Source organism: Hemicordylus capensis, chromosome 13, assembly GCF_027244095.1.
Source record: "Hemicordylus capensis ecotype Gifberg chromosome 13, rHemCap1.1.pri, whole genome shotgun sequence".
In the NCBI taxonomy this organism is placed as follows: domain Eukaryota; kingdom Metazoa; phylum Chordata; class Lepidosauria; order Squamata; family Cordylidae; genus Hemicordylus; species Hemicordylus capensis.
The window spans coordinates 3,527,939-3,552,917 of NC_069669.1; the positions used below are offsets into that span (position 1 = coordinate 3,527,939).

General features: G+C 48.5%; 1 protein-coding gene across 10 annotated transcripts in view; it reads right to left on the bottom strand.

The window, feature by feature from the left end:
* CACNA1H (calcium voltage-gated channel subunit alpha1 H) overlaps positions 1 to 24,979 on the bottom strand; it is a 485,794-nt gene that overhangs the window by 56,322 nt on the left and 404,493 nt on the right. For all 10 annotated transcript variants that reach the window (XM_053276619.1, XM_053276620.1, XM_053276616.1 and 7 more), the window contains 3 exons: positions 24,386 to 24,478; positions 21,809 to 22,598; positions 20,676 to 21,100 (listed from right to left, as the gene is read on the bottom strand). In XM_053276619.1, coding sequence (XP_053132594.1) covers positions 20,676 to 21,100; positions 21,809 to 22,598; positions 24,386 to 24,478 — 1,308 coding nt within the window. The remainder of the gene's footprint in view (positions 1 to 20,675; positions 21,101 to 21,808; positions 22,599 to 24,385; positions 24,479 to 24,979) is intronic.

The window sequence follows — 24,979 nt, forward strand, 5'->3', positions numbered from 1 at the left end:
GAAATTCTCTCTAAACGTCTTCCCCCTCTCTCCTCCTGTCCCCAGCCAATGGGAGCACTGCTGCCAATGACAACACTAGATTTCTATTATAACAAGCCAACAAAGAAGCAAGGAGATTACAAGCCAGTTGGAATCCAGTGCCAGAAAACCAATCAGAAAGGGAAAAACAGGCCTCCAAAATGGCGTGCAAAATTTTGAAACGTTTCGATCAAAATGGGGTTTTTCTGCTCCGAGCTCGAAACAGGCCCTTTATTTAAAGGGTGTTCTATTTCAAGCTTGAAACACTGGAAACGTCCCGTTTTGAGTTGAAAGGTTCCGATGTTGAAACATTCTGCACATCCCTCCAGCACCGAATCTGCGGGGGGGGGGGTATTTCTCTGTGCAGATTACAGCTACTGGATTGCAAACAACAACAACAACAACAACCCAGCCTCACTTCTCACTGACTATTGCCTTTTGTTTTGCTGAGGGAAAATTTTGCCTAGTGATTTTCTCTGCATTTTAAAATTCAGCTTTCTTCTGCTTTCCAGGTACTGGTAATACTCTTGGGATCTCTGCCGCTGTGTGGAATCCTAATTTTAAAGTAATTTCCTACTACATACAAAGGAGGAGGGATTAGTGGGAGTATTCCCTTTCATGCTAATTAGTGCAGGATGGAGTTGGGGACAGGAAGAAGGAATTAACTGCAGCGGTTTGGATAATTGACCCGCAACAATTAGTGCAAGACAGGGAAAATCCACCATGGCCTAAGTAGCTTCCCTTTGCAGTATGGACACTGGCTGCAGCCGACGCAAACAGCAAAGGGAATGATTGTCTGGCCAAACATGACTGTGAAGTAGAGAGGCACTAAGGTCATTCACATGACTGCCAAGCCAGCGAGGAGGGCAGGGGTGTGTGTGTAGGCAGGATTATACCTATCTTCAACCCAGATGATCTCTCTGGTTCTTCTGGCCATGTGGCTCATGCACCCACATGAGCAGCTCTCCTGGGAGCCGTGTGCCCATCTGGGGACCGGAAAAACACAGCCCAGCCTGCAGATATCCCTTAATGCACTGCACAAAGAGTGCAGTGCGTTGAGGGATTTCCCCTCAAGCCAGGCACCTGGCTCTGTGTCTGCTCAGGCTGCCCGCAGGCCAAACAGACCCACGGCTATGGACCTGGGTACAGAGCGGCACCCTTGTACCCAGGTAAAAGCCCAGGGGAAATCCCTGGGCTACTCGGAGGAAGCACCGGGATCCACCATGATCCTGGTGCTTCACCCAAGCAGCCTTACTCAGGTAGGGCTGCCCAAGGCTGCTCGTGTGAACAGCCTTACTAATTACCCAGACAGAAAGGTGAATGGGGATTATGTTCAGAGCTATAAGGCATGGCTCGATGCAACCACCAAGGGTCTGGATTCAAATCTTCCTCATAAATGCTTCCCATGTTGCACTTTCAAGACGGAACAAACTGACACAGATTAATTTTCTCTCTGATTCCAGAACCACAACAACTGCCAAAACCAGAAGCTGACCATCTCCCCTTCTTCCCTTCCAGTGCAATTTTTACTAACACAACATGCATGATGGGATTTGTTTATTATTTGCCTTTATATCCCCTGCGCTTTCTCCAAGAAGGAGCTCAGGGCAGCAAACATAGGATAGCCCCCACTCACCCCCACAACAACATCAAGCTCAGGATTGTCTACACAGACTGGCAGCGGCTTCTCCAAGGTTGCAGGCAGGAGTCTCTCTCAGCCCTATTTTGGAGATGCTGCCAGGGAGGGAACTTGGAGCCTTCTGTATGCAAGCATGCAGGTGCTCTTTCCATCCTCTAAGGGGAATATCTTACAGTGCTCACATGTAATGTCCCATTCAAATGCAACCAGGGTGGACCCTGTTTAGCAAAGGGGACAATTCATGCTTGCTGCCACAAGACCAGCTCTTCACAAGCTCTCTCTTGTGGATAAGGCGAACCCCTGCTAACTGAGCAGAGACACCTTTTAAAGTGGCAATTCTCTTATATTTAGCAGGGGGAGATCAACTGGCCTTATCCAACCCCAGCACAGCATCCCTCCAGTGGCTGTTGCTGGTGTCTTCCTTATGTTTCTTTTTAGATTGTGAGCCCTTTGTGGATAGGGGACCATCTTTTATTTATTTCTCTATGTAAACCGCTTTGAGAATTTTGTTGAAGAGTGGTATATAAATATTTGTAGTTAGTAAGTAAGTAAGTAATGGTTCCTCATATATTTTGCATTGTCGTCAGCAACATCACCATCCCTTCTAATGGCAAACTTGGGTGGTCAAATGCCTGTCAGTGTGAAAATGAAATGAGTCCACCCCAAAAAGAATGTCCTGTGGTGTCTGCCTCCTCGGATGACTCCACAGGTATGCAGAAATACGTCCATTTGTAAACAAAAAGTAATTAAAAGGCACGACAAGAAGGAAGCACATATGAAAAGGGCTACTGAGGGGAGGCACAAAGGCACACAGGAGATGGGTATCCTGGGCATGCAAATTTGCAACACAATTCTTTGAATGGATTTAAAATCTGCCAAAATCCTGGCACCCATTTCCAAAAGATGGTGGGGAAGAACGATAAAAAAAATAAATTCTACAACCTGATATCTGAAATGAGGTTTTTCAAGCGTACGTTGAAGGCAATATTGTGCTTTGTGGCTTATAGAAACCACTGGTTACACTTGAACTGGTGTGTGTGTGTGTGGCACAGAGTAAACCTATTATTTGATTCACTGAGCTGTGCAATCTCCTCTCCCTCCCACCAAGAGTAATCTGTTTAACTGATGGATTACTGGTTTCCATATTAGATTTCCAGGGCTTACTCACCACTAAGAAAGTAATCGCTAGATGAAAACCCCCCCTTTTTTAAAAAAAGCAGGAGATTAGAGCAATGGCTCAGGTCAGGTAGGATTAGATGGGGCTCTCCCCTCCCCAGCCCAGCCCACCCTTCCCATCCCATTCCTCTTCCCAATGTTGGAAACAGGTTAAATGGATTTAAAGTGCTAGTAAAGTAGGTGGGGAGTTGAATCAATAATACAGTCAAGGGGAAAGATGCATTGGCTTTTAAGCATCACTTTAAAAATGAACAAACTCTGAGTATATTTAAATACATCCCCTGCAACAACACATTTCAGCAATGTGAGCTAACATGGCAGTCAGAATCCTAGACATGAGGGTGTGCGTTTGATGGCATAGGCACCGGCCAATCAACACCCTCGACATCCGCTTTTCCCTGGTTCAAATTGAAACTTTCCAGAGCAGGTTTTCATTTCATGGCCCAATCCAGCCCCAGCACAGGACCCCTCCGGTGGTTGCAGCTGGTGTCTACCTTATATTTCCAGTTAGACTGTGAGCCCTTTTGGGACAGCGAACCTCTGCTCTATAACGAAACGTGACATCTGTCTGCACCTTAAGTTGATTTCCTTGGCTAAGCTGATGGTTGATCAGAGTTCTCTTCCCCTTTAACTTCCCAAGAAAATCTTCGTGTCGCGGGTTGTTCCTTGGGGGAAGTCCTTGGCATATTCATTCTCCGCTCAGCCTCTCTCAGGACTCTCGCTAAAGTATCAGTGCTCTGTGGCCTCCATTCTTCCATTTCTCAGCTTCACTCCGCAAAACGCAATCTCATTTCAAGTGGTGTAAATGCCAGGCTAGATTAGATCAATTGCCAACTTCCCCCAATAGGAAGAAAGAGCCAGGACAAGACATTTGAAATGCTTCTACCTGCAGAGTGGAGATCTAAAGAGATTTTTCTGGAAACTGGGGGCCAAGGCCAGTCAGATGGAGGATGCCTCTGTGGACACTCACTTCATCAGACAAAGAGGAGGCGGAGAGGGTAGACAGATTTTAATCACAAAGCAAAATGGTCTCAGGTGTCTGAGATGAAGAGTGTCTGTTAGATCGCCAGATAACATTCCAGGCAAGGGCAAAAGAAAAGGATAGAAGGAGATGGAACGGCTTGCTTATAGGGTTGGCCTCCTGAACAGGGACACTCTTCTATGAGCCATCCTCCTCTGCTTGGTACGGATTAGTTCCCCAGAGGGCAGGGAAAGCTAAGGACACCCTGCTGGTTTTAGCACTGCTCCTGGAAGCTCACTTTTGCCCATTTCCTCCCATTGCGGTGTGAAAGACAAGCTCCATGGATTCCCTCTGCTTGTGGGGCTGAATCGGTTTTGCTCATCATTTTTAGCAGGGCTTCCCAAACTTGTTGGACTACAACTCCCATCATCCCCAGCCGCAATGGCCCAATTTATAAAGTACCTTTGCAGCTGGTGGTGTAGTGGTTAGAGTCCTGGACTAGGACTGGGAAGACCCGAGTTCAAATCCCCATTCAGCCATGATACTTGCTGGGTGACTCTGGGCCAGTCACTTCTCTCTCAGCCTAACCTACTTCACAGGGTTGTTGTGAGGAGAAACAAAAGTATGGAGTACACCGCTCTGGGCTCCTTGGAGGAAGAGAGGGATATAAAATGTAAAATAATAAAATAAAATAAAACTGGACACCATGCTTGGTAGTCACTCAGTGCTACCACAGAGCCATGGGAGACGTGAAGAGGAGGAAACATGCCGATTTTGTGGACAAGACCTTCAGAATCCATCATTCTGAGCCACGCATCATCCAGAGTTACCACTTGCCCTGTACTCAACCCAACTCCTGGGCCAGATGCCCATCCAAACAAAGAAAAGGGCAGAAAACCTTGACCTCCTGACCTGTCTAAACGAAGAGCGTGGCAGCTACCACTGCACCGATTATGATCTGTTGTGGTGTTCAGGGAAACAGAGTGGACGCTTGCTCTCACCTTCAAAGCCCTTCTTGGCCTTGCTTGCCTCCTGAGCTATCGGCCATATCTATATGTACGTCTCTGCCCATGCTCGTCCTGCTCTACCAGCTGCACAAAGGTCTTCTTCTCCTTTGCTGCCTAGAACAGCCTCTTGGAAGACTTGCAAGGTGCTCCTCTTACTTTAGAGGAGAGGAGAGCTGGTCTTGTGGTAGCAAGCATGACTTGTCCCCTTAGCTAAGCAGGGTCTGCCCTGGTTGTATTTGAATGGGAGACTTGATGTGTGAGCACTGTAAGAGATTCCCCGTATGGGGGGGATGGAGCAGCTCTGGGAAGAGCAGAAGGTTCCAAGTTCCCTCCCTGGCAGCTTCTCCAAGATAGGGCTGAGAGTGATTCCTGCCTGCAGCCTTGGAGAAGCCGCTGCCAGTCTGTGAAGCCAATACTGAGCTAGATAGACCAATGGTCTGACTCAGTGTATGGCAGCTTCCTCTGTTCCTATATTACTTCCTCCAAATCCTTCCTCAAAACCCACATTTTCCACAAAGACTTTCACAAACGCTCCTGGTCCATATAGCCATTATGGCTAATAGCTCCTGACCAACCCCACTTCCTCCAAGAATTTTTCTAATCTTATTTGAAACTCATCTAAGCCAGTGATTCTCAGTGCATTTTGTAGCTGAGATTCCCATAAATACATCACATGGAAAAGTCCTTTCTCTTATCTCTCCTGCTACTAAGTTTCATTGACCCCACATTCTAGCATTATGAGAAAGAGAAGCCCTGTTCAGATATTATGTTGTACCTGTGTTCAGATGTCTGTACGCATGTTCATAAGAACATAAGAACATCCCTACTAGATCAGGCCCAAGGAAGCCTATCTAGTTCAGCATCCTGTTTCACACAGGGCATGCCCTCTCTCCTGCTGTTGCTGCTCCCCTGCAAGTGGTATTTAGCAGCATACGCATCTTGCCTCTAAGGTGGGAGGTGGCCTATAGACACCAGATGTGTAGCCATTGATAGACCTGTCCTTCATGAATTTGTCTAAGTCCCTTAGACAATATTTTTGTGTGAATGACTCAACCGGCATTCATTGTTGTGAACTTGGATACAGGCCTCCTGAAATACAGGGTACAGATAAGAACTACGTGGCTGTACCTGTGTTTGGCACAACATGTGACAAATAGTACCTGCATATAGATATGTACTTGTGTACACTCTACACAAACTGTACAACTGCTGAACATAATGTGTGAATAGGGCAAGAGAGAGAGAGAGAAACCTGTACCACACATAATTTTACAAACCTCGAACATGCCTCCCTTGGAGTCTTTTTTTCTTAATTAAAAAGCCCTACAGGTTTTAGCTTTAATTCATAGGGAAAGTGCTCTGACTTCTTGATTGTTTTTGCCTGCTCTTCTCCTGCATCTTTTCTGGAACAGCGATTTCTGGGTTTTTTGTTGACACAACAGGCTTCTTTTTTGCAGTGATTATGAGACAGTTCTCCACATTCAGAGGACAACTTTTGTTGACTAACAGAGACATCAAAAGCCAGTCTGTTGCTGCTATCAGCTGAAATTGTTTACTCCTTCCAACTTGCACTGCTCTGGAAATCTTTAATCAAAAAATGGACAGAGTCTCTATTACTGCCAAGAAGATTCACAAAGGGTCACGGAGATCTGTTTTGTCAAACCATTACTCATCCCAACTAATAGACTTTTATGGAGATTCTCTCTGGCAATGCACATTTCGCGGCTGGTGGCTCACGGGACGGTACACAGCGGAGAACGCTGAGTGGAGAGCCAGGACAAAAGGTTCAGTGGTTCATGCAACACATCAATAACAAAGAGTTTGGGGAAACGTTTGAGTAATGGCTCACCGCTGACAGCTGGCCATCTTTCAAGGGAAGCGCCTGCTTATGGGGAGGGGCTAGGAAGGAGATTGTCCTTCAGAAGGCTATAAGTGGAGAGGGAAAACACATCAAGGAATGCTCCAGTGACATTACAGTGAACCCTCAGTCAAAGGAGAAGTGGAGATCAGAAAACAATAATTTGCATGAGGACAACTGCTGTGGAATTGATATTTAAAGGTGGTTGTGAAATCACTAGGCACTAGGGTGATTGTGAAATCACTAGATTGGTTCAGCCTGGCAGTGGGTAGGGGTGGGCAGCCGGGCAGGCAGGCTTCTGACTGTCAACACTTGAGCTGCACAGATTCTGGAGGGTGTCAGAGAAGCAGAAGGGCCTAGAGGAGGAGGTGGCAGGAGCCCAAGAAAGGTAGCTGGCCCCAGGAAGCAAGGCCCCAATAGAACCTGGGAGAAAATGTAACCTGGGAGGGTTGCTCCTTGGAAGCGAGTTCTATAAAGCAGTTGCTATTGCCAGCTGGAGGGATAACCACAGAATTGTACAGAGTGCAGTGCAATTAACTGGAATGCACCCAATGTGCAGGCAGTCACGAAGGTTGTTCACACAACCAAACTGTGGGGTGGGGAGCAGGAGGGAAGGCAGGAGCCTACCTGCCTTCCTCCACACGCACAGAGGGCTCTGATGCCTGTGCACCCAAATGAGTGGGGCGGTAATGAGCGAGCCAGGGATTGGGAGGCAGAGGGAAGGAAGCCAGGAATCCTACAATGCAGCGTGTGAGCAGCATGGTGCTTTGGGAATGCCCAGTGCTGCCTGGCCGCTCCTTCCCTCCAACTCTATCATCAAGATGGCTGCTGGCAGCTCGACAACCCACACAACTGGGGAGTGAGGTAGGAAGTGCGTGCTTGTCCTCCTACCCTCCCTTTAAGACTGGGTTTCAAATCAGGGCTACCGAGGGGAGGAGAAGCAGGACTGGGAGCAATCCCAGCGCTTCACACGACCAGCCCTACCTTCACACAACTAGCCCCGTCCTAACCACATAGGGCTGGTTGTGTGAACAATCTTACTGTCTTCTCAGGACAAGAAACCAAGGATAGCAACTATGAATCCCTTCTGAATAAGCATAAACAGGGAGGCTATTCACACGATGGGGCGAAATCGGGCTAGTGGAGGCTAGCCCGATTTCGCCCCATAGTGTGAACCACCGGGCTCGGCTGCGAGCCCGGTGGTTCCTAGGCGGGTAACCCGCCTAACTACCCCTGCCCTGAAACCAGGTTTGCGGAGTAAGCGCTCCGCAAACCTGGCTTTAAAGATCGTGAGTAGCCACGGCGCGGCTCCGCACTGCGGTTACTCATGAGGAGACCCCCGGAGGGGAGTCGAAAAGCCACCTCCCGGCTCCAGGGGTCTCGCCAGCATGCCCTGCGTACTCGCGCAGGGTAGGCTGAAGCTTCTGGGGGCCGTCACGGAGCCAGCAATTGTGCGGGCGGCCGATTTGGCCGCCTAGGCCTCCTGCTCAGATCGTCTGCGGGGAGAGCGGGCTGTGCTTCCCAAACTGGGTCTCACTGATCATGAGACCCGGCTCAGGATGTCAGAAGGCTGCCATGAGCAGGAAGAGTCAGGCGGCCACAGCAATACAGCCTTCACTCTCTTTGCCACCTCCTGATCTGCCTCCCGAGCATCGTCAATGCCAGATTTGAGTGCCCTGCTTTTTGAGCTGTTCTCCCACTTTTGGGCTGCCGCTGAAGGCATGCTGATGTTTGTTTTGCTCATCAACATCACATCTCCTACTGTGCAATCTCCACCAAACTGCACAGCCTATGAGAAGGAGAAGGTCGTTTATGTAGAAGAATCTCGTGTTCCTGTGGAGAAGCAGCATATATTTATGCATGGAAGGAAATTAGAATTAGTGCTGTGTCATCTTCAGGACAGATTGGGGGTGACCTTGGGTAAAGCATCCCCAGTGTGCTCTCTCATCCACTTGGAAGATCAGTTTCATTGGGTGACCTGCGAGGCCAAGTGAAAACATTCCGTTCCACTGCTCCATTTATCATTGGCAAATTGAGGGGCCATTTCAGCAGCTGATGGTGAAGCATGGCAGCGCTTCCCTGGCAGGCTGGAAGGACCACTTTCCTCAAAGATCAGTGGTCCATCTAGCTCAATATTGTCTGCCCTAATTGGCAGCAGCCCGCCAAGGTTTCAGGTTGAAGCCTCTCCCAACCCTACCTAGAGATGTTGCCATGGCCAAATGGCCATTTGGAAATTCCAGGCATTCCTACAGCCATTTGGAAGGAGCCAGTGCACTGCAGGAGACATCCCGTCATTCATTTTTGTACATTCCCTAGGGTCTACATGATCTAAATGGTGTCAGCCCAGTGGACTAGGAACATAGGAAACTGATTCATACCGAGTCAGACTGGGGGCGGGGGGAAGGAGCTTGTGAATTGAGCTGTTCACCGGTCGCCATCTTGGCCCATCTAGCTCAGCACGGTCTACACCAGGGGTTCCCAACCTGGGTTCTTCCAGATGTTGCTGAACTACAACTCCCAGCACCCCCGATTTATTGTGGCTGGGGATGCTGGGAGTTGTAGTTCAGCAACATCCGGAGGAACCCAGGTTGGGAATCCCTGGTTTACACTGCCTGGCAGCAGCTCCCCAAGGTTTCAGGCAGGAGTCTCTCCCAGCCCTACCTGAAGATGCTGCCAGGGACTGAGCCGTGACCTCCTGCATGCAAAGCGGCTACTCTACCAGTGAGCCTACAGCTCCATCCCCACATAGGAAGCTGCCTTATGCCCAGTCGATACCATCGTCTAGCTCAGTGCTGGTAGCAGCGCTCCACGGTTTCAAGCAGGAGCCTTTCCCAGCCCTATCGGGAGATGCTACCAACCCAGGGCCTTCCACATGCAAAGCAGGTGCTGTACAACTCAGCTATGTGACAGGGTCTTGTCACTCACTGAGTGTGGGGCTCGGGTTCCTGTGCTTTGCAGTGCCCTCCCGTTTGCATTCCGGAAGAAAGTTACAAGCCACGCCTGAGCTGCTTGGCACAGCTTTGCAGTGACGGGCTGAGCCTCCCTGCAGACGACTGAAGGAGACAAGTAAAGTTGCTGGTCGTGTGCCCACATGCACACCTGGCCGGCGATCAGCAGTGTACGGCCGGGAGGAGGAAAGCACACTTGGGCTCCTCCAAGAACCCACAATGCAGTGCGCGAGCAGCAGAGGGGCTGCTTGAGGTAAAGTGGCTGCTCCACTCGGCATGGCTGTTCATTCCTCCTGGCTCGCTGCCAGAAATGGCAGCGGACCAAGGGGAAGCCCGGTTATCTGGGGGCGATCGTTCACAGCCTCACCTGCCAAGGTAAAATTAACTGCCGGTTCGCTTCACCTCGGTAAAACACTGGGTACAAAAGGCAGGCTACCCTCTGCTCCAAGACAATACAGGCTGCCTGGGGTAATCCCGGCCAGTCATGTCGTGAGAACAGCTCTAGTGTCTTTTACCATCTTCTGCTTTACGGGTGGTGTTGCTAACCCTTCTCCCCCCCTCACCAGGCCCTTATCCCTTTGTTCCCATCAGCCACCTTTTTGTTGGGTGACTGCTGGTCTGTCTGCTGAATTCCAACACTCCCCATGGCCTCAATGCTCAGGGCAGGTGGGTGTCAAGAAGGGAGCTGCTTTAGGGCTGGCCCTTCTAGCCTGTCCGGAGGACTGTTACAAGCTACGGCCCCTTCATGTTTGGTCTCTCTCCCACCCCATCAGGGGTGTAGCGACCAAGGAGCAAGGGGGGGACAATTTGGGAGACCCCAGGCTCCTCCTAGGCTAGGGTGCCCCCTTGCCCCCTCCCACCCCCAGCCGGTGAGCGAAGCATGCAGCTCTCCTCTCCACCCCCAGTGTTTCAACAAAAAACGCTAGCTGCTGGCTGGGGAGAGATGGACCCTCTCCTGGGCAGTGTTCCCGCCCCTGCATCTGATGTCAGGTGCAAGGGGTGGGGCCAATACCAGCCGTTTCACTTCAGAGATAGGGTGGGCAGAAAGAACGAGTGGCGGTTCTTCCCGCCTGCCTCGGTGACCATGCTGGGCTGGGCCCACAGCCTGGTCTTGGCGGGGCCAGTGTGGAGCTGCTGCTATAGCAGGTGGGTGGCTGGAGCAGGCTCAACTCTCGCTGCGGGTGCCGATACGGAGCTGCTGTTGCTTCATTTGCTCACTTTGTAGGTGAACTGATGATGGAGCCATTAAGCTCACTTTGTAGGTGTGTTGACGATGGAGGTTTCTCTTAACTACTACATGGTCTTTGGGCTTTCCCCAAATGGCATCTGAAGGGTCCCAATGAGACCCTTGACAGTGGTGGGGCGGCGGCGATGGCGAAGAGTGGGTAGCTGACCCGGGAGGGCATTGGCTTGTGTCTGCCACTTGTGTCTGCCACAAAGCTCCCTACAATACTGATCTGGAGCCAATAAAGGAGACCTTTGGGCACAACCCTAATTAGACTCATCCTTAGGATGGTGGTCCAGTTTCCTCCTCTCTTCCAGTCCCAAGCTGGAAATAACTGTAGCGGATTTCCAAAGAGAGGCAGCTCAGCAAAACTGCCTTGCGGTCCAAATCAGCAGCTGGCGTCTGCCGTGGAAGCGCCGCGCTATTCCGGAGACTGAATTATTGATACCATATCATGGCCGTGAGCGCCATCATGCTCAATTGGCGATTAAAATCAATCACAATCATATCAAAAGGCGGAGGGTGAAGCTAATGACAAAAGCTTGTATTTCACAGAAGTGCCCAACAACTTCCAGAGAGCTGCCCGTAAAATATCCCACAACCCTGTGTTACTTGGCTTCCCCTCCGTTTATATCACAGTTACTGAAAGACTGTGTGTGTGTGTTTTTTTTAATCTTGGGAAAATGCAGAGAGTATTAGAGAGGAGAGAGCTGGCTTCCCAGAGCTGAGCATCTCCACGGCTGTATCTGTCAAGGACTCCAGGGCTTAAGGCAAGAACATCTTGTTCTGAAACATATCCCAACAAGGTCATTTAAAAAAGCAAACACCTGAAATTTATCAAGGCATTTGAATTGGATTGTTTCAGGACCTCATGTTGGGAAATGCTGCAAAATTTTAAAATTATCGGTAGCCACATTGGTCCACTGAGAAGAAAAAACCAAAATCTAAAGGAAGGCCATATTTTTTATTAGAGTTATTATTAACTCTGAAAGCAGCTACACCACAGGAAGCAAGCCCAGCTCTCTTACTCAGGCTGGGTCCTCCTCCCACCCTGCCAGGAACCTTTTCATGCAGGGCTTTTAATTTGCATTTCCTCCGGAATGGAGAGGGTGCATGCACATATCGGCCAGATTTATCCTGGAGTCCCTGCGAGCTATCGGGGAGAACTTCACACACAATTTGGGTTTTTCATTGTGCATTCGAGTGTAGCCTGATTTATATCTGAGGTTTAAAAAATCCACTTTCCCCCCCGTCAGGTTTTTTTTTTGGCGGGGGGAGGTGGCAACTTTGAACTCACAGTAAAGCCTGATGTCTGAAAATGCTCCAGCAGTCATGAGGACAGCTGTACCGTTTGACCTCCCTGAAGAAAAGGCAGGATAAATGGCTGACCAATACAGAACAAATGTCTCTTTCCTGGGACTTCCTTTGTACATTTGATCTAGAAGATACCATGTTGAGGAGTTCCAAATGGAGGCACCCAAAGCATTGCCCAATGGAATAAAGAATTCATGCCAAAGAGTTCAGTCCATATGAAAAGGCAAACTGCGCCACAAAAACAGAACACCACGGGAATTTAACCCAGGGCTAATGCAACCTTGTCTTCTAGGCTTAGGAGAGAATTTTCGAGCCAGAAAGTCCAAGGCACGGTGTTGCTCTTACACCAATTAGGAAGAACTCGAACCAGTGGCTGTCGAAAGCCCAGGTATGCCAGGTGTGATAATTGCGATAGTAACGTGTCCCCTCTGGCTGTTTACTGTTGCGAAAACAGCCGGCACAGTATCTGGCTGCACGGTTGAAAATCTGGCACAACGGTGCATAATTAGGAAGCAGTTGGCTGATAAAAGAGCCCTTGATGTGAAAAAAGAAAGGGACAGTAGACAGACGCTGCCTGGAGAACCATCTGAATTCCTTGCAACAACACTGGGGCGGGGGGGGGGAGAGTACACCCCCCTCCCAAGACTGTTCTACATGGCTCCCTGAGAGTACCATCATGTTCTTCTTCCTTTTACTTCATGTTTTCCGAGGAGAGACAGATGCAACCATAAATATTACATCTGGCTTTTAAAAAGGAATAAGATGATGGGAATCACCTAGCTAGCAACAAGCACCCAAACAAAAAATAAGGGAGGATCAGGAGGAACATAAACAGTATTCACCACTTCCGCCTTTCCACCTTCCTTAGGTTGTATTCAGCCATGCTGTTTCTGAAACCGGGAGAAAGAGGGATGCTATGAAACAAATGTTCCTTCTCAGTATAGAAGATCCCACACGAAGCAGCAGTTTGTGGGTCTGCAATAGATGGCTTTTGTAGAGCCATCGCTACAAGAACATGAAGAGAAATGGGTAGCAGAACCCAGCAAACGAGGAAGAGCAAAGTCAGGTGACCCTATAAGGCTATAAGGAGCCAGTGTGGTGTAGTGGTTAGAGTGCTGGACTAGGACCGGGGAGACCCGAGTTCAAATCCCCATTCAGCCATGATATTAGCTGGGTGACTCTGGGCCAGTCACTTCTCTCTCAGCCTAGCCTACTTCACAGGGTTGTGAAAGAGAAACTCAAGTATGTAGTACACCACTCTGGGCTCCTTGGAGGAAAAGCGGGATATAAATGTACTAAAATAATAATAATAATAATAATAATAATAGTAGTAGTAGTAGTAGTAGTAGTAGTATTTTCATGAACAGCCTTATAGGGTCAGGGTGGAACCTACCTTCCCCCAGATGAGCTCTTCGGCGTGCCATTGCACATCCACATGATCTGTGCTCCTTCATGCAGTGTGAATCTCTGGTGACCAGGATGAGTCTCAGCCTCCAGGAATCCGACAATTCACTGCATGATGAGTGCGGTACATTGGGGGACTCCCGGGTTGGGCGTCTAGGGAGTCGTGGAGTGTAGGCCCCACAATAGCTTGGTTTGATCCTGCTCCTGCTCCTGCTGCATGCATGCAGGGACAAAACACTAAAGCCACCCTGGAGCCATCTCTACAAGAACACGGAACATTTTGATATCCTAAACTGGAAAGCGGGGAGGTTAGGAGGTTAAGACCAGGCTGCCTACCACATGATGGCTCAGGGGATGGGCCAACTCTGGAGAAAAGCTGTAGAAGCAGACACAAAAAGTAGCAAGGGCCTTCTGGGACAAATTGACAGCTGCCAGAAGAGACATCGTGTGGCTGCCGTGTTCCCTCTAACAGGGATTCCCAGATGTTGTTGACTACAACTCCCATAACCCGCAAGCAAAGGCTGTTGCAGCAGAGGATGCTGGGAGTTGTAGTCAACAACTTCTGGGAATCCCTGTTAGAGGGAACACTGTGTGTCTGGTGGTAAGTTCTCCCCACCTCCAAAATTCACCATCCCTACAAAACTGCCAAAGTGGCTCCCCCTCACCCCAAATGGGGCGGCATTGTCTTGGCCTTCAGTTGGCTTGGCCCCAAATGCTCTCATAAGAGATTACAAGGGCAGGTCTTTTGACCTGGCAAATGGCAGAAAGCTGCCACCATCACACCAGAATTTGCGTTCTCCCTTGCACACAAAGCCCAGAACCCCCCTCCCATTTTGTTACAGATTTGAGATCTGAAGGCACTTTGGATCCTGGCTTTGCTCACAGTGGCCTGGAGCTTTCCTGGCAAAGGGATGAGGAGCCAGGCTTTGTTTCGTTGTACGATGCATCAGCCGCAGGCAAAACCCAGAGGACTCTTTTCTGATCTCAAGCTGCCTTAGCACGAGGCACTTCAGAGGAAGCCTGGCTTGAATGGCTCCGCTGTTTGTTAGCAAGGTTGTTTGCAAGCTATGCTGGGGTTTACTCAGTCAGACACGTCCAGGCCTTTGCTCAGAAATTCCTGCTGTGGGTTGCAGCGAACTTACAGCGAAATAAGTGAGCGGCTCAGAGACAAGCTGAGCATCTCAGCCTGAAGAGCTGAAACGTAGGTTTGCTCTCGCGGTTTGTAAAGCAGAAGAAAACCTTGCAAAAATCTCAAATCTTAAAACCCCAGGATTGAAAATGTGGCTGCTTCCTTTTAGGGAAGTGCACAAAATGGATTTTATGTTCTGTTTCGAGCTCAAAACAAAATGCAGATGACCAAAATGTTCGTCGAAACAACCGATCCGACCAGTTGTTTCAACAGAACAAACTTGAAACATTTCAAGTATTTTGGCCATAGGGAACAATGGGGAAACTCAAAACACCCCAACTGTTCCCCATGGGTAGCTCCTAGGGGTGCCAAAGAGGGTTATGTGGTAGGGTATGATGGGTGCTACCTACCACTCAATCCACAAAAGGAAATGGGCAAGCAGGCAATTCTAAACAAATGTTTAACCTTCCCCCAGCCCACCATAAGATCCTTGATGAGTAGCACCCATCATGACCTACCACCTGACACACTTAGGTGTCCCTAAGAGCTACCCATAGGGAGCAATGGAGTGTTTCGAGTTTCCCCATTGTTCCCTATGGCTGAAACAAGCTGCACTCACAGAGTGCAATGGATTTTGCAACCCTGCCTTGAAAAACACCACAAAAGCACACAGTAAAAGGGAATTTCCTTGCACTGCAAGAGCTGCCACAGCAGCACCCTTAGCAGCAAGCACAGTTCAATTAGAGCAACTTCAGCCACATTTTGACTGAGTACACCTTGCAATGCCAATTTCAGAACACATCAGAGCAGTGAGTAAAGCACAAGTTAGTCTCAAGGCCAGACATGGAGCTTATCACAGCAATCACCAAGAAAGAACCCACAGAGAGCTGGCACTGTCAATTTTTCACCACAACACTATCTCACAAACAAAACAAACCACAACTCAAGGAAGGCAGGCACCCAAGTTCTGCCTTTGCCAATCTGAGATCCAGCAAAACCAGATCATTATAGCAGCAATAGCATAGCATATTATACTCAGTGTTGAGAAAAGAAAACCACACAATCAAACCTCCCTTGATTCCTTCCTCCTCTCTATAAGGGTTCTCTCTTTCTCCCAATCCCTTTGAATACATTTTGAAATTCCCTCCAAAAGTGTTCCCTCCTCCCTCCCCTCAGCCAATGAGGGCACACTTGCCCATGACAACACTTGATTTCTATTATAACAAGCCAACCAAGAAGCAAGAGATCACAAGTCAATCAGAAACAGTGCCAGAAAACCAATCAGCAAGGGGAAAACAGGCCTCCAAGATGGAACTCAGATTGTCTAAACATTTAAACTCAAAATGGGGTTGTTTCATTTCGAGCTCAAAACCGGCCCTTTATTTGAAGCGCATTCTGTTTTAAACTCGAAACACTCAGCCCGTTTCAAGTGGGAACGTTTCACCATCGGAACGTTCTGTACATCCCTACTTCATATCCTTAACAATAACAGCAAGGATCAGACGTAGGGCTGAGTCAAAGTGACAACATCAAAAAATGCCTCCCTCTTTCCACAATTTTTTGGAATTTGTGTCTGCAATCTCCTGCAAAAATGTGTCACTTTCACAAAGAACAACACCATTGCACTCTTGTGGTTGCCAAATTGACTCTTATCTCTGTCAGTCTCTGTCACGTAGGCACCATGAGGTTTTTTCCTTCTCTCATAATGCTAGAAGTGGGCGTCATCCAATTAAATAGATTTGCAGTAGATTCAGGACAAGCCAAAGGAAAATCTTCTTCACACAACACATAGTTAATGCCTGGAACTCAATGTCATGGGATGTGGTGACAGCCACTGGCTTAGATGGCTTTGAAAAGGAATTAGACATTCAGAGAAGAAGCAAAGAAGTCTTTCTATTGCTATCAGCAATGATGGCTGTTTGGAACCTTCATGTTCAGAGGCAGTACCAGCACTGGATTTTGGACCCCCAAAACTGGGGGATGAAACAGACAGTTGCAAGTCCAGCTTAGCCTAAAACAGAACACCTAGTTTCTGCAGGCCCTGAATCCCACCTGCAATAGCCTTTGGCTGGAGATTTTGGGAGCTGTGGTCAACAACATCTGGGAATCTTCGTTACAGTGAACAATGCTGTAGTATTCTGCCCAGAACTGTCTTGGAAATCTGAAGACAGCCAGCCAGCCAATGAAGATGGAGGTGGTCTTTCAAGCCCTTACTCTTGCAGAATGGAACTGCACAAGGTGGTGCAACCCTGCAAATCCACCTCCTCTTCCAATAATTTGCAGTAAAAAGAAAATGAATGAGGTCACAACATTGCACCTTAAAGGTCCCCGCTTTCCTGCTCCACTTCCTAAAATAGTTAGGAACATAGGAAGTTGTCTTATACCAAGTAAGACCCTTATTCCATCTAGCTCAGTATTGTCTTCACAGACTGGCAGCAGCTTCTCCAAGGTTGCAGGCAGGAACCTCTCTCAGCCCTATTTTGGAGATGCTCCCAGGGAGGGAACTTGGAACCTTCTGCATGCAAGTAGGCAGGTGCTCTTCCCAGAGTGGCCCCATCCCCTACGGGGTGTATCTTATGGTGCTCACATGTAGCCTCCATTAGGTGTCCCTAGGCACTACCCATGGGGAATAATGGGCTGGTTCAAGTCTCCCATTATCCACTATGGTCAAACTGGTTCGAATTCGGTCAAACTGGAACCGAACCAGTGGTTGGTTCAACAGAACTGGGTTTTCGAACCCGTGGTCTGGTTCACATTTGGTTTGAATTCGAACCGAACTGTGGGAACCGGTTCCATGCCACACCTTTAACACACACACTCCTAAGCTTGGGAGAGAAATGTCTTTTGCCCAGGGCTGATCTTACATGATGTGGATAATTCACTTCTTGGAACAGCCACAAAAAAGCAGAAATGTATATGCACAGAATGGGAGGGCATACTTTTGTCAAACAGCCAGAAATAATTGGTTTTCTAGGAAAAGTGAAAGAACTAAAAATCAGAAAAAGAGCACCTCCTTTCCCCAGCCAGTGAGTGACCCGACCCATGGCTTCAGGGATTCTTCATCTCCTTTCATCCCACTGTCCTTCATTCCAAGCAGGCAATGAGGACGCACCGTCCTTGCCTTTCAGAAATGTTTTCTAACGCCATGCTGTTCTCAGTATTAGTGCTAACAGCGTGCGTTTTCTTCCTTCTAAACACTTAAAAAACAGAAGAAGAAAGAACTTCTGATGCCCGGCGAGAGCAGAGGACGCTTTTGGTGAAGGGGCGACTATGCACAAGAAACTTCTGCACTGCAGAAGTGCTGCTGCTTCAGCTTCACACAACCACAGGGGTGTAGGTGGCAGAGCAGCAAGCTGGCCAAGGGTTGGTTTGGTGTTCAAAATTGGATGTATTGTGGGGTTCTCAAAATCCACTGGACATTTTCCCCAGGCCTGCACCTTGTGTAAGCTGAGTGCAAGTGGAAATATTCCTCTGGGGAGGTTTGTTTGCTTCCCAGTTCCCACAGCATACCTATCCAAGCTTCAAACACTGAGTTCTTGGACCCACAGCTGGCAAATCACAACCCCCCTCTGATCCACACCTGTAGTCGGCTGGTCAAATCTGGCCCTCCTTGGCAAATTCGTTGCCCTGCTACAGACCAGCCTTATGGGATTACAGTCTCTGGTTCTGTGGGCCTGATCCCAGAGCCAGCCTGGCCTCCCTTGATAACTAAGCAAAAAGGCACCTTTTACAAGTGGTGATTCTCGTTACTTAGCAGGGGGAGAGCAACTGGCCCTCTCCATCTCCAGCACAGCGTCCCTCCAGTGGCTGTGGCTGGTGTCTACCTTCTGTTTCTTTCTTTCTTTTTTTCAGACTGTGAGCCCTTTGGGGACAGGGAGTTATTTTATTTATTTATTTCTGTGCAAACCACTTTGGAAACTTTAGTTGAAAAGTGGTCTATAAATATTTACTCTATTGTATCTGAATGCATCCAACACAGCTGCTGGCCATGAGACCATTGCTGGTGGATGATCAGGCCTTGGATTCCCACCTCCTGACATCCACAAGAAATTTAGTTTGGGCAGCTTTGTCTTCCGTGAACTTCTGCAGAATAGAACGCCTGACATTTAGACCATAGCGGTCTTGCAAAACAGACAAATGTCAGGAAATTGAACACCACATACAAAAATCAATGTTCCTCTGCAGGGGAAAAACCTCAGAATAGTAAAACTGTGAATTCCTGTATGAAGTTTGCTTAGGTTAAGGCACCTTTTAAAAGTGGTGATTCTCTTTATTTAGCAGAGGGAGAGCAACTGGCCCTCTCCACCCCCAGCAAAGCAGTCCTCCAGTTGGGCAAGGTGACTGAGTGAGTGGTTGCTTCTCAGCTCCAGGGCAGTTTTGGATGACAAAGAATATTTAGATCCTTTCCAGACTGGCTTCCAGGTGGGCTATGGGGTTGAGATCGCCTTGGCTGGCCTGACGGATGATCTCCAACTGGCGATCGACAGAGGGAGTGTGACTCTGCTGATCATTTTGGATCTCTTGGCTGCTTTCGATACCATTGACCATGGTATCCTGCTGGGTCGCTTGAAGGAGGTGGGTTTGGGTAGCAATGTTTTACAGCGGTTCCATTCCTACATCTCTGGCAGATTCCAGATGGTGTTGCCTGGAGACTATTGCTCTGAAAAGCGAGAGCTGAAGTGTGGGGTTCCACAAGGCTCCATACTATCTCCAATGCTTTTTAACATCTACATGAAACTGCTGAGAGAGATTATCAGGAAGTTTGGTCTGGGATGCTATCAATATGCTGATGACACCCAGATCTATTTCTCTATACCAACTTCATCAGGAAATGGCATGGCCCCCGTAAGTGCCTGCCTGGAGGTGATATTGGGCTGGATGAGGGATAACAGACTGAAGTTGAATCCAAACAAGACAGAGGTACTGTCTGTACATCTGTAGGGGGTCGGGATCCAAGAGATGGTTTAGATCTGCCTGTTCTGGATGGGGTTACACTCCCCCTAAAAAATCAGGTTCGTAGTCTGGGAGTGCTCCTGGATCCCAAACTTTCCCTGGTTTCTCAGGTTGAGGCTGTGGCCAGGAGTGCTTTTTATCAGCTTCGGCTGATATGCCAGATACGTCCATTCTTAGAGACTAGCGACCTTAAAACGGTGGTACATATGCTGGTAACCTCTAGGCTTGACTACTATAATGCACTCTACGTGGGGCTGCCTTTGTACGTATTTCAGTATTTCAGAAACTACAATTGGTACAGAATGCGGCAGCCAGACTGGTCTCTGGGTTTACCCGAAGAGACCATATAGCACTGATTCTAAAAGAACTGCACTGGCTGCCAATAGATTTCCGAATGAAATATAAAGTGCTAGTTATTACCTATAAGGCCCTTAACGGCTTAGGTCCAGGGTATTTAAGAGAGCGCCTTCTCTGTTGTGAACCCTTTCACCTATTAAGATCATCTGGAGAGGTCCGATTACAGTTGCCACAAATCCGTCTGGTGGCAACTCGGGACCGGGCCTTCTCTGTGGCTGCCCCAGGGCTTTGGAATGCACTCCCTGCTGAAATAAGAGCATCTCCTTCTCTGTTTGCTTTTAGGAGGACCCTGAAGACGTACCTGTTTCCCCAGGCCTTCAACTGAGATTCGGTTTTTAAAATTTTAATGTGTTTTTGATGTTTTTATCTATGATTTTTATTTTTTTATGAATTTTAAATGTGTTATATTTTATGGTTTAATTCTGTACAACGCCTAGTGTGTGTATATACTTAGGCGGTATATACATTCAATCAATCAATCACTCAATCAAGAGTAACTTAATCTGGATATAAGCCAGTGACTGGAGTAGCCCATCTCATACAGTAACTACAACATTTAAACCTCCCTTGGAGGCCTGCAACACTACCAGTTCCCATGTTGAGAGGAACAGGAAAGTAGATCTCAGACCCAGTTTCACAAGCTGGTTCATCCCAGAAGACTGTTCTATCAGCAATGCACCACCTACCTGTTCGTGATACTCGATGCCCATGCTCAGTGTGTTGATGAGGATGGCGATCATAATCCCCCGGTTGAAATACTTGCTCTCCACAATCCACTTCAGCTTGTTGCCAAAGGCCCTCCAGAGTCTGGTGACTTTATTCCCCTCCTTGGGTTTCTTCTTCTTCTTCTTCTTCTTCTTCTTGTTCCTCTGCTGCTGGATCTGGTCTCTTTGGTCCCCATGTCTCACGTCCTGCGTAAACTCATAAACCCCATTGTTGTCTTCACCAGACTCATAGCTATCTGACTCGCTGAACTCGAACTCAGGGTCCTCTAGGATGCTGGCACAGTAGGGGCAGTTCTGGAGCTCGCAGCTCAGCATGCTGGCTTGTGGGCTGGGCAGTGGGCATGGCATGTTCAAGCCAGAGAGTCTGCTGGCTGTCCGGCAAAGACCTGCAGAGAAGAGGAGTGGACAAGGTGAAGAGAGTGACCCCGGTCTTCTGACTGAGTCCTCAAAGGAGCCTCTTGAAGTAATGGGTGTGCAGATGGGATCTCCTTGGGGTGGACCCACACCAAGGACCTACTCTTGCAGCCCTCAAACTTTTCCCATTAGGAAAATAATACCACTGTAGAATATCATTGGGTATTCTAAAAAAAATCACACACACACCCGCCCCGCGATGCCTTCTCATAATATTAGGGTGAAAATGATTGATGGGAGATTTAGGGTGGACAAAAAAGATCTCCTTTGCACAAATGCAGTTAGTTGGTGGAACTCACTGGCACAGGATGTTGCAATGGTAAATAGCTTAGATGGCTCTAAGAGTGGGTTAGACAAATTATTGGAGGAGGAGAAGGCTATCAATGGCTGTTAGACATGAGGGCTATATGGAACTTCCATGTTCAGAGGCAGTGTACCTCTGAGTATCAGCTGCAGGAAAGCAATGGCAAGGGTGTTGCCTTCAAGCCCTACTTGTGATCTTCCCAGAGGCAATGAGTTGACCACAGGTGGGAAAAGAATGCTAGCCTGGTGGACCTTTGGTCTGATCCAGCAGGGATCTTCCTAGGTTCTTCCATTCTCAAACCCTTTTGATGTTGCTTCCATCATTCCTTATGGCTGCAGCACCCATGCTAACCTACCAGCTCCCTCTTACTCCTTACCGTGTTCTCCAACTAAATGATGGAGCTTTCCATAGGAATCCACGTTCAGATGTGCTGGGCTGTTAACCACGGCCACAGGAGACCCACCTCCACTTTCGCTATCATTTTTCTTCCCTTTGGACACTGGGGTGATGCTGGCTTTGTTGGCTGGGGAAGGCATGATGGTCGGGTAGTTCATGTTGCCGTGATTGGTAAGCTTGATACTCGCCGTGACGTTGGAAGACTTGCATTTCATCTGGGCCCCTTCCACGTGGCAGTCGGCATGATAAATGCTATGGACAGACTCCGAATCCGCCGCTGGGGCGGCCCGGAGGTTGGGGGACGACGGAGGCAGCATGAGTTGGCTCCCCGGCTTGATAACCTTCAGCTCTAGATCACAGATCTCAGGGTTGGAGCGTGGCCCTTGGGGGCTCCCGTTGCTGAGATGGTAGTGGTGGTGGTGATGGTGGTGATGGTGGTGGATCAGGTGGTGGATGGAGGTAATCCGCTTTTTGGTCCGGCGGCCTTGGCCATTGTCGCTGCTGTTGGGGTCGACCTTTTTCCGCCGTTTGCTCTGCCAGTTGTTGTAGAGGCGCAAAGTCCGCCGTTTAACTTTCCTGAAAATGTGGCAGATGTATTTGAGGAGTTCATCATAGCAGCTTCCCGGTTCGGAGAAGCTGGCGATTGTGCTGTCGTTCGAGAGGTAGCGAGCCCGCTGCTCCTTCATTAGCTGGTTCTCCCGCTGTTTTGTTTCAGAAAACTGTGTTGCTATCACAACCAGGCACAAGTTAATCATGAAGAAAGAACCAACCTAGGAGGATCAAAAGGGAAAAGACAGACCTGTCACAGTTCGGAGGGACGCATGCAGAAGAGAGACACGGACACTTTCCCTTTGCTTTTCCTAGCTTCAAACACAAACAATGTAAGGGGCAGAGAGCTGTTGATACTGTCGGGAAAATAAACATCAACTCTCTCAGTTTGTGCCTTTAAAAAGGAAAAAAAAAGCATCCCAAAGGGACCTGTTTGTTTGTTGTGCTCAGTTCAGTGCCCACCCAAACATTTTCACTAGCAAATAGCAAGCAGGGTGTCTATAGTAGCATGCTACTATGCTGACTCAGACCCTGACTCAGACCCCGACCTTCGTGGGCTAAGACCCAAAGTTCCTGCCAGAGACCCTCAAAACTGCTGGGAAGGCCAAAGCTCAGAAGCAGAGCCCCTGTTTTGCATGCACAAGCTACCAGGTTCAATCCCAGGCAGCATCTCCAGGTAGGACTGGGGAATACTCCAGTGTGAGAGCCTGGAGAACTGCTGCCAACTAGAGCAGACAATTCTGGATTAGAAGATCCCATGGACTGACTCAGTGTAAAGCACTTCAGATGCTTAACTGAAGGACACTTTGCCCCAGATCCCAAGAACCCACAAGAATTACTGTGAATCCAGGCATTACTAACTCCCCAACTAGATGCATCCCAAGTTGCATTTTGGATTAAGGATCCAGCTTTAACGAGGTGACTAATACATCCAAAGGAGGGGTCACACATCTCTGCTGAGTCTCAAGGTTCAGCTTTGGTGATGAGGGCAGAGTCTAGATTTCTCTTTCCCACCAGTATCTTTGTTTCCCCCGCCAATGCATCCATGCAAAATATAAGGCTTGTTCACATGACTGTTAACTGGGTAGAGCAAACATGCTATCCAGAATCGGAAGTTGTGCATACTCCTGGTTTTCGGCCATGTGTGAGTAAAAAGCAAGGTTAGGAGACAGGGCGTGTGAGCATCTGCTAAGCGTCAGCTGGGCTGGCTGCAGATTTCGTCCCCAGCTTTTGAATGAGGTCGGAGGGAAAATCTGCTTAGCAGGTTTTTTGATGTGGTGATTCTCTTGATTGAGCAGGGGGAGAGCAACTGGCCCTAACCACCCCCAGCATAGCATCCCTCCAGTGGCTGTTGCTGGTGTCTATCTCAGGATTATTTTTAGATTGTGAGGCCTTTGGGGACAGGGAGCCATGGGTACATAAGAAGTTGCCATAGTGAGTCTTCTTCTTCTTCTTCATTTGCATTTATATTCCGCTCTTCCTCCAAGAAGCCCAGAGCGTTGCTCTTGGCAATTGCTCTTGGCAATCACAGCAACAAGCATGACTTGTCCCCTTTGCTAAGCAGGGTTTGCCCTGGTTGCATATGAATGGGAAGAGCATCTAAGTTCCAAGTTCCCTTCCTGGCAGCTTCTCCAGGGTAGGGCTGAGAGAGATTCCTGCCTGCAACCTTGGAGAAGCCACTGCCAGTCTGTGAAGACAATACTGAACTAGATAGACCAATGGTCTGACTCAGTATATGGCAGCTGCCTATGTTCCTATGAGATGCAGTCTGGGACCTTCTACGTGAACATTCCATGCCCTGCCACTGAACTACGACTCCTCGTGAACTACGACAGCCCTCCCACGGGCGATGGCTCTGGCCAGCTGCTGTAGAGATGTCTCTCCCCACACTGATGACGAACTGACACGGACCCCATAGCCATGCTCCTCTAGATCTCCTCTAGCGAAGGAGGAGCGAGACAGCTCTAACAAGATGCGATGGGTGCCTAGAGCCCGCTCCCATACTTACTATTATAAGTAGTATAAAATATATAAAATTGTAAAAAGAGTGCGCATCCATGACATAATACATGATGTCAACCCATCCTTCCAGGGTTATAACCTGCAGAAGAAGAAAGAGAAAGAGAAAAACCAAGAAAAATATGTCAGAATTACAATCAGGGATAAAACTGAGAAACAAGGTTCTAATGAAATTTTCTGGGGGCTTCTAAGCTACCTCAGAGATCTCCCCTCTGCCTGCAGCTCCAAGTTGGGTGGTTGTTGTTTTTTTTTAAGGAAAGGGGATGAGAGGGGCTTGAGTGGGCAGTTGACTTCTTTCTGGAACTTAGGAGCATAGGAAGCTGCCTTACACTGAGTCAGAACATTGGTCCATCTAGCTCAATATTGTCTACACTGTCTGGAAGCGGCTCTCCAAGGTTACAGGCAGCTGTCTTTCCCAGCCCTTCTTGGCGATGCTGCCAGGGAGGGAACCTGCGAACTTCTGCATTCAAAGCAGATGCTCTTCCACTGAGCTAAAGCCCCATCTCCTAAAGGAATCTCTTACAGCAGATGGTGCTTAAATTTCACTGCCCATTCAAATGCAAACCAAGGCAAACCCTGCTTA